Source organism: Chamaea fasciata, unplaced genomic scaffold (assembly GCF_029207755.1).
Source record: "Chamaea fasciata isolate MVZ Bird 193981 ecotype frontalis unplaced genomic scaffold, bChaFas1.0.hap1 SCAF_3, whole genome shotgun sequence".
Lineage (NCBI taxonomy): Eukaryota > Metazoa > Chordata > Aves > Passeriformes > Sylviidae > Chamaea > Chamaea fasciata.
The window spans coordinates 27,119,048-27,133,332 of record NW_027094088.1 but is presented as its reverse complement, the minus strand read 5'-3'; the positions used below and the strand labels follow the sequence as shown (position 1 = coordinate 27,133,332).

The 14,285-nt window shown below is 39.6% G+C and overlaps 2 protein-coding genes across 2 annotated transcripts in view; one reads left to right on the top strand and one right to left on the bottom strand.

The window, feature by feature from the left end:
- DNAH8 (dynein axonemal heavy chain 8) overlaps positions 1 to 2,087 on the bottom strand; it is a 126,370-nt gene extending 124,283 nt beyond the window's left edge. The window contains exons 1-2 of the mRNA XM_066178428.1: positions 1,902 to 2,087; positions 1,149 to 1,283 (exon numbers count right to left, since the gene is read on the bottom strand). Of these exons, the coding sequence (XP_066034525.1) occupies positions 1,149 to 1,283; positions 1,902 to 2,087 (321 nt within the window). The remainder of the gene's footprint in view (positions 1 to 1,148; positions 1,284 to 1,901) is intronic.
- A 3,390-nt stretch (positions 2,088 to 5,477) lies between these two features.
- On the top strand, positions 5,478 to 12,958 carry GLO1 (glyoxalase I). The gene is made up of 6 exons (XM_066178427.1): positions 5,478 to 5,595; positions 6,543 to 6,625; positions 7,831 to 7,971; positions 8,758 to 8,825; positions 9,729 to 9,818; positions 11,709 to 12,958. Exons 1-6 carry the CDS (start codon positions 5,515 to 5,517, stop codon positions 11,795 to 11,797), a joined length of 552 nt encoding a protein of 183 aa, XP_066034524.1. The 5' UTR covers positions 5,478 to 5,514; the 3' UTR covers positions 11,798 to 12,958.
- The last annotated feature ends 1,327 nt before the right edge of the window (positions 12,959 to 14,285 follow it).

Below are 14,285 nucleotides of genomic sequence, written 5' to 3'. Positions count from 1 at the left end.
AAGATTCCAAAATTTCTAAATTTCTCAAGTGTTGGGATTAGTCAAACTTGGTGTAGAACTGCAGTTACACATGAAATCAGAATGATTTAAAACCATATATCATCTAGCAAATGTAAAAAAAGGGACACTACTTAGCACACCTCTGTGTTGTATAAGAAGGAAAAAAAAATAGAGACAAAGTAGGCTAAGTAGATTTTATGATGTAAAAATATCAATAAACAAACAAAACCCTAACAAATATGGATTAAGGTTAAATTTCTCTTGTAAGTGTAGAACCAAAGTTCTAAGAATGGACTTGTTTTATCAAAGAATATATTATCTGACTGAGTTTTAAATCCTAAGTCAAATCTGTCTTAACAGACAAAAATAACATCAATCAGGTGCAACAACAGTCAAATAAAAACAGTGCAGTCAGAGAAGTCAAGTCATATCTTTTCACAACAGCCATACCGAGTTTTGATAATCTACTTAAAGTACAGTTTAACTGTTTCCTCCTGTTTGTTTAATAACTTTGAAACATCATGGAAGACAACACTAAACACACAAAAATAATGAGAGTGGCTTTGAGATCTATACACTCTACAGACCCACGTAACCCTATCTTTTAAACATCCAAACATAAAGTGCTCAAAACTGAAATAGCTTAGTAGGTCTTTCAAACAGTTTCATAGTATTCAAAGGGTGCAGTATTATTCTTCCTTCATATTACTAACAATATGCTAATGTTGAAAATGCTCCGTAAGTTACACGTTTTTGCAGAATCTTTGAAATTTCAGTGAGAACTTGCCGAACAAAGAAAAGTGATCATACTTAGAACACAATAAAGTCTGTCTGAGATGGATGAAACTTTGAAACTGGTAGATGTGAAAAGAAATCCTTTGGTCAAAATAACAGCAGTATTTATGTTTTCCTTGAGGTAAGAAAGATAAAAAAACCATAATCAAAAACCTTGGGGGTATTTGCAAATCTGCCAGGAAACTTAGCTGAAAGATGTAGTCAGGTATCCTTTCAGATTGATTATATGCCTTAGTAATCACATTTTCTGGCAGAAACAATCAAAATGATGGATAACACTTCCTATCAAAGGGGTAATCTGCTACATATTTTAACTAATAATTTAAATCAACAGGCATACAGAACAGACTCACCGTAGGGACATCCAATACCATTTCTTCCACAGTTGATAAGTCTAAGCCTGCAACGGCACTGAGAACTTCAAATATGTATTTATATAAAGCATTGAGTTTTGCTCTTCGATCTTCTCTTGCTTTTTCATATTGAACCTAAAACATTAAACAAGACTTTCAAACTAAAAATACACAAAGTAATCACAACAATGACTCACTGACTAACTTGCAACTAATGCTTAAATCTACTGTCTCATATTTACGGCTTCAAAATGCCCTAATCTTTAAAAATACCTAAATTTTCACAGCCTAATTGAAGAACAAATTATTAAGTATTATTATAAGATGTGAAGTCAAATTTGAGGATATGTCAAGGAAAAACAAACATTAAGAATAGTACAGTTAGATTTTAAGATTTTTATGGGACATTAACTGGTTTTCTTGTTCACAATCAAAATTTTAATTTATTAAATTGATACAGAAATGTTAAAACATCCATTTAAAATAAAGTATCTAGGGTGGGTAAATATTTGCAGGAACTAAGCTGAGTACAGCTTTGCTCCAATGTGAATTATTCAGTTAATATCTCTTGCTTCTGACCTCTATTACTTTAAAGTTTTAAAATATCACAAACATGGGAAGAAGACTCACTTTCTGCCAGAAATAATTTAGTAAAAAGACTGAGTCTAAACAAAAACAATAACAAAATATTTTAACTAATGATTAACATAAACTGAATTTAATAATCTGAGGGAAGAACCAGAAACTTATAACCTTTCTTGTTTTGAAACTTTGCAGGCTCGGAACTCCACTAGGGCGGTAAAACTTGGTCAAACTTTGACTTCCAAAAGAACGAGACGAAGAGGAAATGCTCTCCATTCGTTGAGTAGTTTGAGAAGGTCTGGGCACATCTTCTCCAGTGATTGAATCTTTTTTAGTATTTTTTTGTACTCCCGCCATTCTAAAATCTGAAATTTGAAAAGAGAAGATTATGTTTATAACAATCCAGATATTTCAAGTCTACCTTTTCCAGAAGACAGGAACATGGCAAAACTGACTTTCCAGGTATATAAATTTAATAGTTTCATCAAGTCCTCTTCCAGCCCTTAAAATTCCAGACATTTATATACATTTTTATGATAGCTTACAAATGTCAAGATGAAGATTGAGACTTTTTTTAAACAAATTTTCATACACATGCATTGTGTGGAGCGAATGCCTCTCTGTATAACAAATACATTTTAAAATATAAATAATTTCAGTGCATATCTGATTACTGAGAAATAGAAATGGTTTCAAATACAAACAAATTGTTTAAATTTTAGTTTCTAAAATATATACCCAAATTCAGCAACTGAGCTTACAAAAAGACTTGCATACACAGAAATTGCTATTCTGCTCAGTGTACAATTACAATAAGAATCAAGGTAACAATCAAGAATTCCTTAGTAGTTCATGTGAGGCCTAAGGGCAGCCTACCACTGCTGTAACAGTGCTATATGCTCTCTTTGACACTATTATCTGATTTGGGAAATCAAAATCAAAGGTGAGGCTGACATGAAAAGCAACACCTGAAAAACACCTGGTAGTACATTACTGGCTCCTTATTTTTGCCCATATAACAGGTGACAAATTAGCTGATGTTCTATGGTTTTAGATATGCAATCACCTGCTACAGAAGATGTTCATCTTTTTCTTGAAGTAAACATACCACCAAAAAACCCCCAAAAACCAAAAAAACCAAAAAAACAAATTTAAGGAAAGCCACACACACACACACAAAATGTAACTTTTTTTTTTCTTCATGTTTCTATGACTGGCCTCGTCATCTTCAAGTTTAGCAGTGGTACTTTCCTCCTTGATTGTTCTGCTCAAGTGGAATCGGTTGGATGCTAATTTCTTTGCCTTTTAACTGGTTTGCTTTTAGCTGATACTTTCCCCTAAAGCACAAGATGGGAGAGGTTGGGTTCTTGCAGCTTTCTTTAAAAAATGCATTGTATCCTGGCATCGTCCCTAGTTCTCCAAAATCTATACTCAAGATACGCGGCAGCTCATGTGACATTCTCACACTTTACAAAAACCTGTATGAGGTTCATCTGCCCACCTCTCCCAGCTGGAATAACAAGCATAATTTTATGTCAAAAACTCCTTTCCTTCCCTCCAGGATGCCCCAAACCTTCTCTACAGGACCTGTTCCTTCAAGGAAAGTAGGTCTAGCTTCCAGGATGCATCATTTTAGGAAGGTTGAAGGAGGATTAGAGAGAGGGAAAGAGAAGTGGATGATTCCCAAGCACTAAGCATTGGGAATACAGCCTTTCGGCTGTCTTCTGCAAAGCTGAGCTGCCTTACCCTGCACTTCAGCTTTGGCAGAGAGATGCAGGCGAAGATCCTCAGGGACCTGACCGGAGCCGTGTCTCCTCCCAGCGGGCGGAGCGGGCGGTCCAGCGCCCGCCGCGGGCAGACTCCTCCCGGCGGGGCGAGGGGCCGGGCCGGGCCGGTACCGGGAGCCCGTAACGGCCGCGGGCCGGGCGCGGGGCCGCGGCTCCAACGGCCGCCCGGGAGCCGCGGGGCTCAGAGAGCGCTGCTGCCGCCCGCCCGCTGTGCCCGCGCGTCGGGCGGCCAAAATTCGACCCCCAGAATCCGAACCGTCGTTCCACCGTGAAGATCTCGTGTACCTGGGAGCCGCTGGCCCGCGCGGCTGGTGTGGTTAAATCTGCCTGTCAAAGTTACTTGAGTAACGCAGACTGAGCTCTGCGCTGAGAAAGTGCTTTGCTCTGATTCTAAAACGAGTGGAGTTTTAATTTTTTTTCCCCCTCACAGTGTTTCCAATCCTGGTTTTCATTCTGTGTTTTTCAGAGAAATATTATCCTTCACTCTTGGACCTGAAATGATATTTTTATACTAAAGGATAGTGTGTAAGTCCAGAAGGCAAAGAGACCACTGAAAGGGGGTCTCATCAATGTGTATGAATATCTAAAGGGGGTTGGGAGGAGAATGCCACGAGGATGTTTACAGGCAGCTCTCCGTGGTGCCAAGAATTAGGATAAGGGACAAAAGGCAGAAAGTGATGCACAGGAAGTTCCATCTGAATAGGAGGAATTTCTTAATGTGAGGGTGACTGAGCCCTGGAACAGATTGCCCAGAGAAGTTGTGGAGTGCCTCTCACTGGGGATATCAAAAAACCATCTGGACACAATCCATGTTCTCTGGGACAACACTGCTTGAGCAGGGAGATTGGAACAGATCCACTGTGGTCCCTTCCAACCTGCCCAATTCTGTGATTCTGTGACAAATGCTACTTGAAATCTTTCCCCAGCACCTGGAGGCAAAAGCAGAAATCAAACTCGGTCAATACTAAACCAAGGCTGCCATAAGTTTGACAACAAGGCAAGGCCAGGATTGCCAAAGAGCCCAATACTGCCAGGACTTACAAAAGCAGCATCATTCCAGTGGAGCTGGGTTTTCAGCTGTGGTTGCTGTGGCACTGGTGTGGTACCCTCGGCCTCCCAGTGGCAACCGGAAGGATGCATCGTCAGGTCACTGTAGGGGATCCTCACTTTCATGCCACACTCCAGCTAAGTAAAGACACAGTCAGGGAATCTCCTTCCCTTTGATACTTAGGTTGTCCTGAACGCGGGCTCGTTACCTGTGCAGCGTCAATTCACACACTGAGACAAGATATTTCTATTTTTTATTCTAGTTTGCTCCAAGTAGGGAGCTGGGCAGCAATGCACAAAATGCTGGCTCCCCAATAATCAAAACTTCACAGTATTTATAAATTTCAATTTTAAACGCATCAGTATTCATCGGTTACAAATTACTTTGCCATTAATTAGTGCTCAACCTCGTATTTGCTAGTCATATCTCCCACTTCTAATGCTAATTAGTCCACCGGTGTAAATCTTCCTTCCATTTGAGTCTGGGGTCTGTTTTGAGCAGGAGTCAGTGGTCGTGATTGCCCATTACTGGGATTTCATTTTCCCCACTTACTGCGCAGTTCTGCTGACTTCACTCTTGGTGGCTCTCGTGCAGACAGCCCACACACCTTAGGACTGTGTTCTCTTTTCCTTAAAACAGAAGACTAGCCAAGCAGACTACGTTCACAATGTAGATGCTTAATAATAACTGTGCAGGTATAGCTACTGACCGACAGCAAAGCAAAACTTGAAAAGTTTGATTCAGAGCTTGAGGGGCTCGCTACGAGTTAGGGACGAACTGGCAGACCTCGATCTGATCCCACAGCTCCGCAGCCCTTCTTGGACATCCTTGCGAGGGAGCGGCCCGGCCGCTGGTGGGGTGGGGCGGGCCGCAGCACCGCCTTCTCTCCGCCTCCTCCTCCCCTTCCTCCTCCTCCTTCTCCGCCTCCTCTCCGTCCTCCTCTCCCGACATGGCGGCGCCGGCGGAGCTCAGCGGGCTGACGGACGAGGCAGCCTACGGCGCCTGCTCGGAGCCGGATGCCAGCACCAAGGTGGGGCGGGTGGGGGTGACGGGTGCGCCCCGGGGCTGTGGCGCCCGCTCCTTCCCGGCCCCCTCAGGGCGCCTCAGCGGGCGGACGTGCGGGGCGTGGGGGCCGGCATGGGGCCGCGAAGTGTGGCCGGGCACGGAGCTGCCCTGGCCGCCTGTGTGTCGGGCAGCCCGGCGGATTTCTGGGTCCTGGCGAGGGGCGCACGGGCCGGGCCGGTGCCTGTGAGCCCCCGAACCCCCCGGGGCACACTCGGCCGGGCCCGCGCCTTCGGGAGCTTCGGCCAGTCCCTGCCCGGGCGGCGCAAAAAAAATCCGTCAAAACGCCCCAAACCTTTTTACTTTTTATTAGGAGAACCTTGTAATTGCATATTTTGGGTTTTTTTTTTCCCCGTTACCTCTGTCAACTATTCTCAATTTTAATCCACTTGGTCGTTCACAAGCCTCTTGGTACATAGTTACCCTTGGACTTCAAGAAAACATCCTTACAGAGTTGCAGGCCGGTTTTATTGCCAAGATGTAATCAAGCTTAACAGAAGTTCAATTCTTGTGCCATGAAATAATCAAAATAATGAGTTCAGGAGTCCAGGAGGCTCAATATTGCATATTCACGTGTCCGTTGTGCTTATGTGTGAAGATGTTCATGTATGCTACAGCCCCATAAATGAGTAATAAATATAAGGATACCCTTTCTTGATGCATCTGATAATGCATATTAAATGGTACCACTCATGGGTTTCTTTATTTGCTTTAAACATTACATTACAAAGACATTTATTTAGCACAAATCGCTGTGTACAAAATCAGGACAAAAGGTTTTATTTACACTTAATGTAGATCTCTTTGTTGCTTCTGAACCTGCTGGTTTTAGAGTCATTACCAACTGGCATCTTTGTTAATACCCATAATTCAGTTCTGGCTGATGTATAAAGAATAAACCTTTTTTCCCCACAGGATTTCATGTTTCAGCAGACAATGTTAAGAGTAAAGGATCCTAAGAAGTCATTGGATTTTTATACAAGGGTACTTGGAATGACGTGAGTAGAATTTGTCTGCTGTGATAAGTTTGGGTTTTTCTTCCGTTCTTCTGAAAAGAATTATTTTTTTGGATGTAATTATACTAATTGGTTTAACTACATAAACAATGCTGTCCCATCAGCTGATGCTCAGTTGAGCAGTCTGGCAGTAGGCTGCAGGTGCCTAAGCTGCAAATGAACTAATATTGGCCTTGACTAGAAATTTCTTTTTTTCTTAAATAGGTCATTAATTATCAGGGTACAGCTTGCTTACTTCCTCTTCAGTGAGCCTGCAGCTAACTGGTAACTTTTATGACTGTGCTTCTAATGAGGAGTCATTGTGAAAAACCTTGAAATTAAGTTTTTTCTGATAGCTCTCAGAGGTGAGAGGTATCAGAATTTATGACTGCCTCCAGTCACGTGGGAGCAAGGCAGTAAAGGGTGAGGACAAAGTCCAGGCTCAGTCTTTTGGGAGCCAGATGCCATGCAAAAGCTTAACACGTTTATTCTGTTTTTGAACATTTTTGCACATTTTGAGTTATTTCAGAACAAAATACAACGTTTTTGAACATTTTGAAATGAGTCCAGACTAAAGTAAAATAAATTACTTCCACTGTAGTGAAAATATAAATTAAATACCTTGTAAAAAAGATACTAGATTAATTTTGCATACCTACTCGTTCCAGTTAAATGTCCTACATAAAAACATATGCTTCATGTATTTTTAATTGATTAAATTGTCACATCTGAAAGGGATTTTGTCATTATAGCTAGCTATTGAAACTGTTAGTGTATTTCATCTGAAGATATGTTTGCTGTATTCTAAAACTTCGTCTGGTGCCAGTGAGATATCTAGAACGAGTAAGATTCCAAGTAGATCTTTTTATTCCTTGGTGAAATTTTAAAGTGGTTAAAGGTTTTCCTGTGAAAACACAGTGAAGTAACAGAGTGACAACCTGAAGATGCAAGCCTTTGTACTGACTTTTCTATTCAGTTACTGATAGTTTGTTTTTTAAACGTCTGATTCTTGTAAATTCTGTAGGTTTATAATGTATTCTGGAGTGTTTTTATTTGATAGTTTAAAATGTAGCTGTTTTAAGGTGTGGATTAAAGAAGAGCAAAAATTCCTGGAAATAATTTTTCCATAGGGAAAGCATCTTGGTGTATTTGCAAGCTACCTGACTACCCTTTTAAGTTACTATTTCAAAATAATTGTTGCCATTTAGACTGCTTCAAAAATTTGACTTTCCTACTATGAAGTTCTCACTCTATTTCCTGGGGTATGAAGATAAAAACGATATCCCGAAAGATAAAGCTGAGAGAACACCTTGGACCTTCTCTAGAAAAGCTACACTTGAACTGACACAGTAAGTATTTACATAAAGAGAGATGACACTTAGCTAACAGTGATTAAATAGTATTGGATAAGTGTAAATCCCATTAGATTGAATAAAAAATTCAGTCATTACTGTGGATACATCTTCACTGTCATAGATTTTTAAAATATATCTTAGATTGGATACTTGGAAAGGTTAATCTTCTTTCAAAGCTCTTTCAAACTGCTAGGTGAACATAAACATGAAACAGTACTTGCTATATTTTATATGCATGCCATCTGGATAAGTAATTTAGGGAAACCCAATGTGGCTAGACCTTTCTTTGGATCCCCATAGCATCCTAATAATGGGTAACTATTGCTTCTGGAATCTAATCTAAAGGGGTATTAAGTCAAAACATATGCTTCCTGTAAACAGGACAATTTGGTTAATGCTACTAATCATTATAATTGTGCTCAAACAATCTCCCAAATGCTGTCTTACTTCCAGGACCTGCTACCCTCACTTGTTGTTCCCCAGTCATGGGTAGATAAACTGATTTGTGCAGCAAAACCTTCTCTCTAACCTGAATGAGACAGGAGTATTTCTGACTCATTCAAATGTAGACCCTAAATAATAGTGAAGTAATGTGAACATGACTGGATTAGCCCCAAGACCATCCCTGGAGCCCATGACTAGGGAAGATCTTCATAGTTTAATGAATGCAGCCAACAGCTGAAATTCTCTGGTTCAACTTACCCTCCGCAAGGAAACTGAATATTTAGGATTTGTTATTTTTAATGCTTTTCTTCAATATGTAATAATTACTTCTTTCAGCAACTGGGGCACTGAAAATGATGACAGTCAGTCTTATCACAATGGCAATTCAGATCCTCGAGGATTTGGTAGGTCTTCAGTCTTGTGTTTATAGTTTTTAAGCTTTGAAATAAAATGTACTAACTCTTGGAAAGAAGGGAACTTGCCTTTCGTCCTTTATCTCTCTTCTTTCAACATGTATACTGTGAAAGATTATGAAAATAAATGAACCAATGTGTTTCAGAGTAATGAGCCATAGTTACACTCTTTATCAAAAATTTAATCCTTTGGCAAGCAGACGTGCTAATTGTAACTACTGAGTGGAGAACATCAGTTGTGCCTGTGTATTAGATTATCATGGTGTTTAAACTGATTTAATCTTGGATTTCCACTGTATAATCCAGTAGTTACTGATTTTAAGGTAGAAGGACAATTCCGTTTGTCTGTAGCACCGAGGATATTACTTGTGTGCCTTGATTTGATATTCTGAGTGCTTGAAAGGTCACTGCTGTGAAATAAGTTTCACACTTAGTCCAGCCACTTGACATTTAAAGCTCCTGAATTGATTTGTAAGCTCAGTCCTTGCATAGCAGTAGTGTCAGTCTCTGCAAAAACAGCATTAATGATAAACTCCATGTGCTGTTAAACAGAGAAAATACAACAAAATCCTGTTATGGAGCTGCACTTCAAGGAAGAAAATACTGATAAATGGTTTGATTGAAAATCTTATTTTCTCATACTCTAAATGAAGTTCTTGTCTAAACAACATAAGATATTTCAACTCTTAACATTTGTATTTAAAAGGCACTACCAAAAGATAACTCTCTGAAGAAGAATAGTGGTAATACCCAAAACACTCTTCTTTCTGGAACATTTTCTTGAATATAGTCATAGCTTATGTGAAATACAGCATGAAATACTAAACAAACTTTTTTCACGGAACACTCAGTAATACTTAAAATGCACTTCACTCTTTTTACCTTCTTGCACAGGACACATTGGAATTGCTGTTCCTGATGTCTATAAAGCTTGTAAGAGGTTTGAAGAACTAGGTGTGAAATTTGTGAAGAAACCAGATGATGGTAAGTCTTGATCAGAAAGGCAAGTAATTTTTTTCCTTGGTTTTAATATGTTCTGTGTAGGAGATCTTCCTGGAAAGCTGGGTAATGTGTTGCTAGGAGTTGCCACTGCTTAGAGGTTTCTAGAACCAGTTACCCCTGCACTCCCTTACAGAGTGGGCAAAACTGGCAATAGATCCATCCCAGTCACAATAATACATCAGTCTGCTATGTGCTTTCTGTATGCAGCCTGACCTTCAGTAAAATTCACATTCTCTGTTGGTGTCATAGTTTACATGTCATGTATACTGCTGCCTGGAGTTGTTACAGGTTTTACTGTAACGTGGATCAAATTCACATGGTACATCAGCTTGGTTCTTGTCTTGGGAAAATAAATCAGAAAAACGAATAGTTGCCACCCATTTAAACTGAGTCATTCTTGACTTTTCTGGCTATTTTCACGTAAATCCACTTAACACCCACTGTACAACCTACTAGTTATTATATTTTTAACTGTTCTGTCACCTTTGGTAGGAGTAGCCCCATTAGTCTGTATCATAATTGACTTGCATAATGTATAGCACAAATATCTAGAGAGTATATAAGGAAAGAATGTCTATGTGAAAATATCCCAAAATGCAGAAGTGTGAGAAGTCTTGCATTTTTCAGCTGGATTCTGTTTCATAAAAAGACCTCATGAGATTTTTAGGACTGACGCAGTTAAAAACAGACACGTAACACTAGTAATTGGAAAGAGATTTAAGGAATTTTCATCTTACTCACTGTGTTCTCAGCTGAAGCAAAATAAGAAATATAGCTAAAAATTCAACTTGATTTCTTGAATTAAGAATAGATCTTGGTATTTCTAGCATTTAAGTTTCTGAGCCTTTGGTAATTTGTCCATTTGTTAAACCCTGAGAGGCTTGAAATGAGAGTTGCTGACCTAGAGCTGTGCAGTGGTAGGAATTAAAGTACATACAAGAACAAGCTTAGACTATAAATGGAGGGAATCACAAGAAAGAACTCCTGAAGCAGACAAGGGGTGGGGGCAGAGCAAAACCTCTTCTTTAAAATTCACAAACAAAATTGATGCAGCAAATGCCAAGGAGGAGAGGGAAGTTTTGGGCTTCACATTTTTTGCAGAGCAGGCTGGGAGATCAAGCATGGGGTTGATTTTCCTGCCTTACCAATCAAACATCTGTTTTCTCAGCTTTTTTTGTGACTAGAATATTTTAAGAGCTAGGCTGGTTCTGTTACAGTAAATAACTTAATGGAGTAAGTATAACTACAAGTGTGTGCTTAACACTCCAAAGATAACATGTTAAGCTGTGTTATCCTGATCTACTGTTAAAAACAAATTTTGGGGACCCTGTTTTCATGAATAATATGTTTTCCAACAGTAAAATTTGTAACAATGCTACATTTCTCTGCTTTATGAAGTGATGCAGAAGTGTACTGTAAACCATGTCAGGGGTAAAAATATTATGCTAAAATTTCAGTGTGGAGTCAGGAATGATGGGAGATGAACAGGGCAGAGTAGCACAGGATTTTATACCAGCAAAGCCAGTTCAAGAAAATATATCAAAACATCCCCAGAGGACAAAAATATTTTTCTGAATTTTGAGGATGAACATTTACAGGGGCATATGCGAAAAACTTCAATAAACAAAAGATGGAATTCCAAAGTGACTTTTAACTACAGCTTTATTGAGAGTAGGATTGACAGTTTTGTATAGAAAGGTCTGATGCTGATTAAAAACTAATCTGGATGTTTTTAGAATTATCCATCTAAATTTGAACTAATTCTCATGCAAAAGGAAGAAAGGAAAATATTTTTCAAAGTAGTCATATTTGACATTTAGAACCAGTCACGTAGTCTTAATATTATTTGTTTGTTTGTTTGTTTCCTAATAGGTAAAATGAAAGGACTTGCATTTGTTCAAGATCCTGATGGCTACTGGATTGAAATTTTGAATCCTAACCACATGGTGACTCTCACTTAGTTCTAGTGAAGTATATTGTATGAGAGAGGCCCACTTTCAGACTCCTGGAGAAAATCTGTAACAGTGTTTGTGAAATTTGCTTAGAGAGGAATCAATCACTTTCAGAGTCTCCTCCAAGACTATCCCCTGGGACCTCACTTGGATTCCTTTTTTCTTGTCCTGTGATACCACTGCAAATTGTTTCCAGTTAGCAGTACTAAATCATTTTCTGGAAGAGCACTTAAAACAGATTCTCCTCTTGAACATTCATTATATTGGTACTTCAATAAACACTGTCAAAAGATATGTGACCAGAAGCCCACTGCATCTCACACTGATTGCAACGACAACAAATCCTCTGTTACTACTGATGAGCATCAATGAGGAGGCAAAAAGAAACTTCAGCATATTTTTTTATGAAGTCAAAAGATCCTGAAGACTTCATGTCCTATCTTGTATACTAGAAAATAAAATGTCAGGCTAATTTTGACTGGAGTAGTAGCATGCTTACAAAAGTTTACTTACATTATTCCAGGCAAAACTCTTTTAAGGAGCAGCCTTAAACAGTCTTGCAAAAAGAAATTTTATAGAGGCAATAAATCTGTATGACAGAAAGAATTCAGTCTTTCAGCTCAGCTTTTGACTGCTGACTGACATCCAAGAGAAGAGGTCTCATAGTTGCTAACTCAGTCACCCTTGTCTCTTTCAACACTAGGAAGAACTTGCTCATAATTTTTGTTTCAGTAGAAGCCTGGGCCTATATTTGACTTAAATGCTCTGTATATTCTGTCTTGGGAAATTAATGAAAAAGAGTATCTGAAACAGCAGTTTCCTACTGCTAGACACTTGATCTGCCCTCCCAAAACAAGTGGTGGTACATACCTGCAAGCAGCAGGAAAGCATGTAGGATTTCCATGCATTACACAATTGTTTGATTTTATGCAGTTTCACATGTTATAAACAGTATAAATTATGAGAAGTTTTGAAATCCTTTTTTTTTTTCTTCCAACAAGGAAAGAAAACCCCTCTGCCTTGTCTTACTCTGGTTAGAGTAGCACCTAACCTCTTCAGTTATGTGGCTATCAAATAATGGGTAGTGTAACCAAAGGCTAATGAATAGTGTAATGGCACTGCAGTTCACTTCTCAATAAAGCATTGGTGAAAACTACAAAAAAAATTAAAGCATGATGGCCTGTTGCCTTGCTCATTGTTGAATTCTAGATGACTGAAAGGCTCGCTCTTTAGCTTTGAGGATTCTGTTTTGAATCACTGTACTCAGCAGTGAAATTTCCTGTGGTCCTTTCGTGTGGGCTCTTCACGGACCTCACTGGTCCACCTCTCCTCTGTCTCCTGGACATCCTTGGGAACCCAGTCAATGGCCTGGTGCTGGCCAGCGCCAAAGGGAGCTGATCACCTGGAAACTGGGTGAGGTGCAACTCCGGCTCTTCCTGCCGTGTCCTGGACCCAGACGGTGGAAGGACCCTGGATGTGCCCCCATGTGAGAGAAAAAACCATCCAATGAAAAGCCAGTGTCCACAAAAGAGACAGAGGAGTCCTGCAACTTTATTCGAATAAAAGGAGAGAGTTCACAGGGGCCCACGGCTGAACCTCGGAGGGCGCAGCCTCCTTTTATAAACTCCCGGCCACATGTTGCTCTGCCTCTTTCCTCATTGGCTGAGGTACTAGGAAGGTACAGCCTCCCCGAACTGCCTACCGCGTATTTCCTCCTTAAACATATTATTTTCTCCCGAAGTTCAGAAACTCAGGTTTGTGCATTCCCATTTTTTTTGTTTCAGGAGTCATACTGTCTGGGCTCTATAACAAACCTGCGCTTGAAGTTGGTAGAGACATTAAGGAGTATTTCCAAGACGTTAAAACCCATACTGTCACCAGTGGAATTGTTTGGAAAGACATTAGCACACATCTTTCCTATCCTGTAGTCCAGTGGATAACTATATAAGTAGAGCAGGCTAAAGCATCTCTGCTTAGTAGTCAAAATTTACTCTAAGCATGTCGGCTAATCTTGTAGTGACCCTTGATTTTTTTAAGTGCTTAACAAAGTGTAGACATAGATTATAATAAAGAGGAAACGAGTAAAAAAACCACTAGCATCTACAAATTAGTTACAGCATTATCATGAAGTAGGCATAGTGTGGGTTTGGGTTTTTTAAAAAGAAAGTTACTGCTGCCTGTCATAATGAGAACTAATTTAAACCAGTATTCGCAGATAGGAAATCCAAGAATAAACTACTGAAGAAAAACACTTAATGATAAGTCTTTTAACATGCAATAATACTAAAATATCTTAGGCACAGAAAGACTTTTGAAATTATTTCACGTTCTCAGTGATTACAGGCCACTATTTTTACTTCTTCCAAGGAAGGCTTCTTTTCTGCTAAATAAAGCATGGAATTAAATAGCGTGTAGTGCTTTGCCTCTCGGAGGGCTTAAATATAGCTTCATGCAGTGCAGCAGAAGTCACTCTCACGGTTACGCAGCGACAGGCCTG

Bases quoted from the DNA above. Each gene is read 5' to 3' on its own strand.
- GLO1 (XM_066178427.1), top strand. From the start codon at position 5,515: ATGGCGGCGCCGGCGGAGCTCAGCGGGCTGACGGACGAGGCAGCCTAC. The intron at 5,596-6,542 runs GTGGGGCGGGTG...TTTTCCCCACAG, and splicing joins AGCCGGATGCCAGCACCAAG to GATTTCATGTTTCAGCAGAC. The intron at 6,626-7,830 runs GTGAGTAGAATT...GTTGCCATTTAG, and splicing joins ACAAGGGTACTTGGAATGAC to ACTGCTTCAAAAATTTGACT.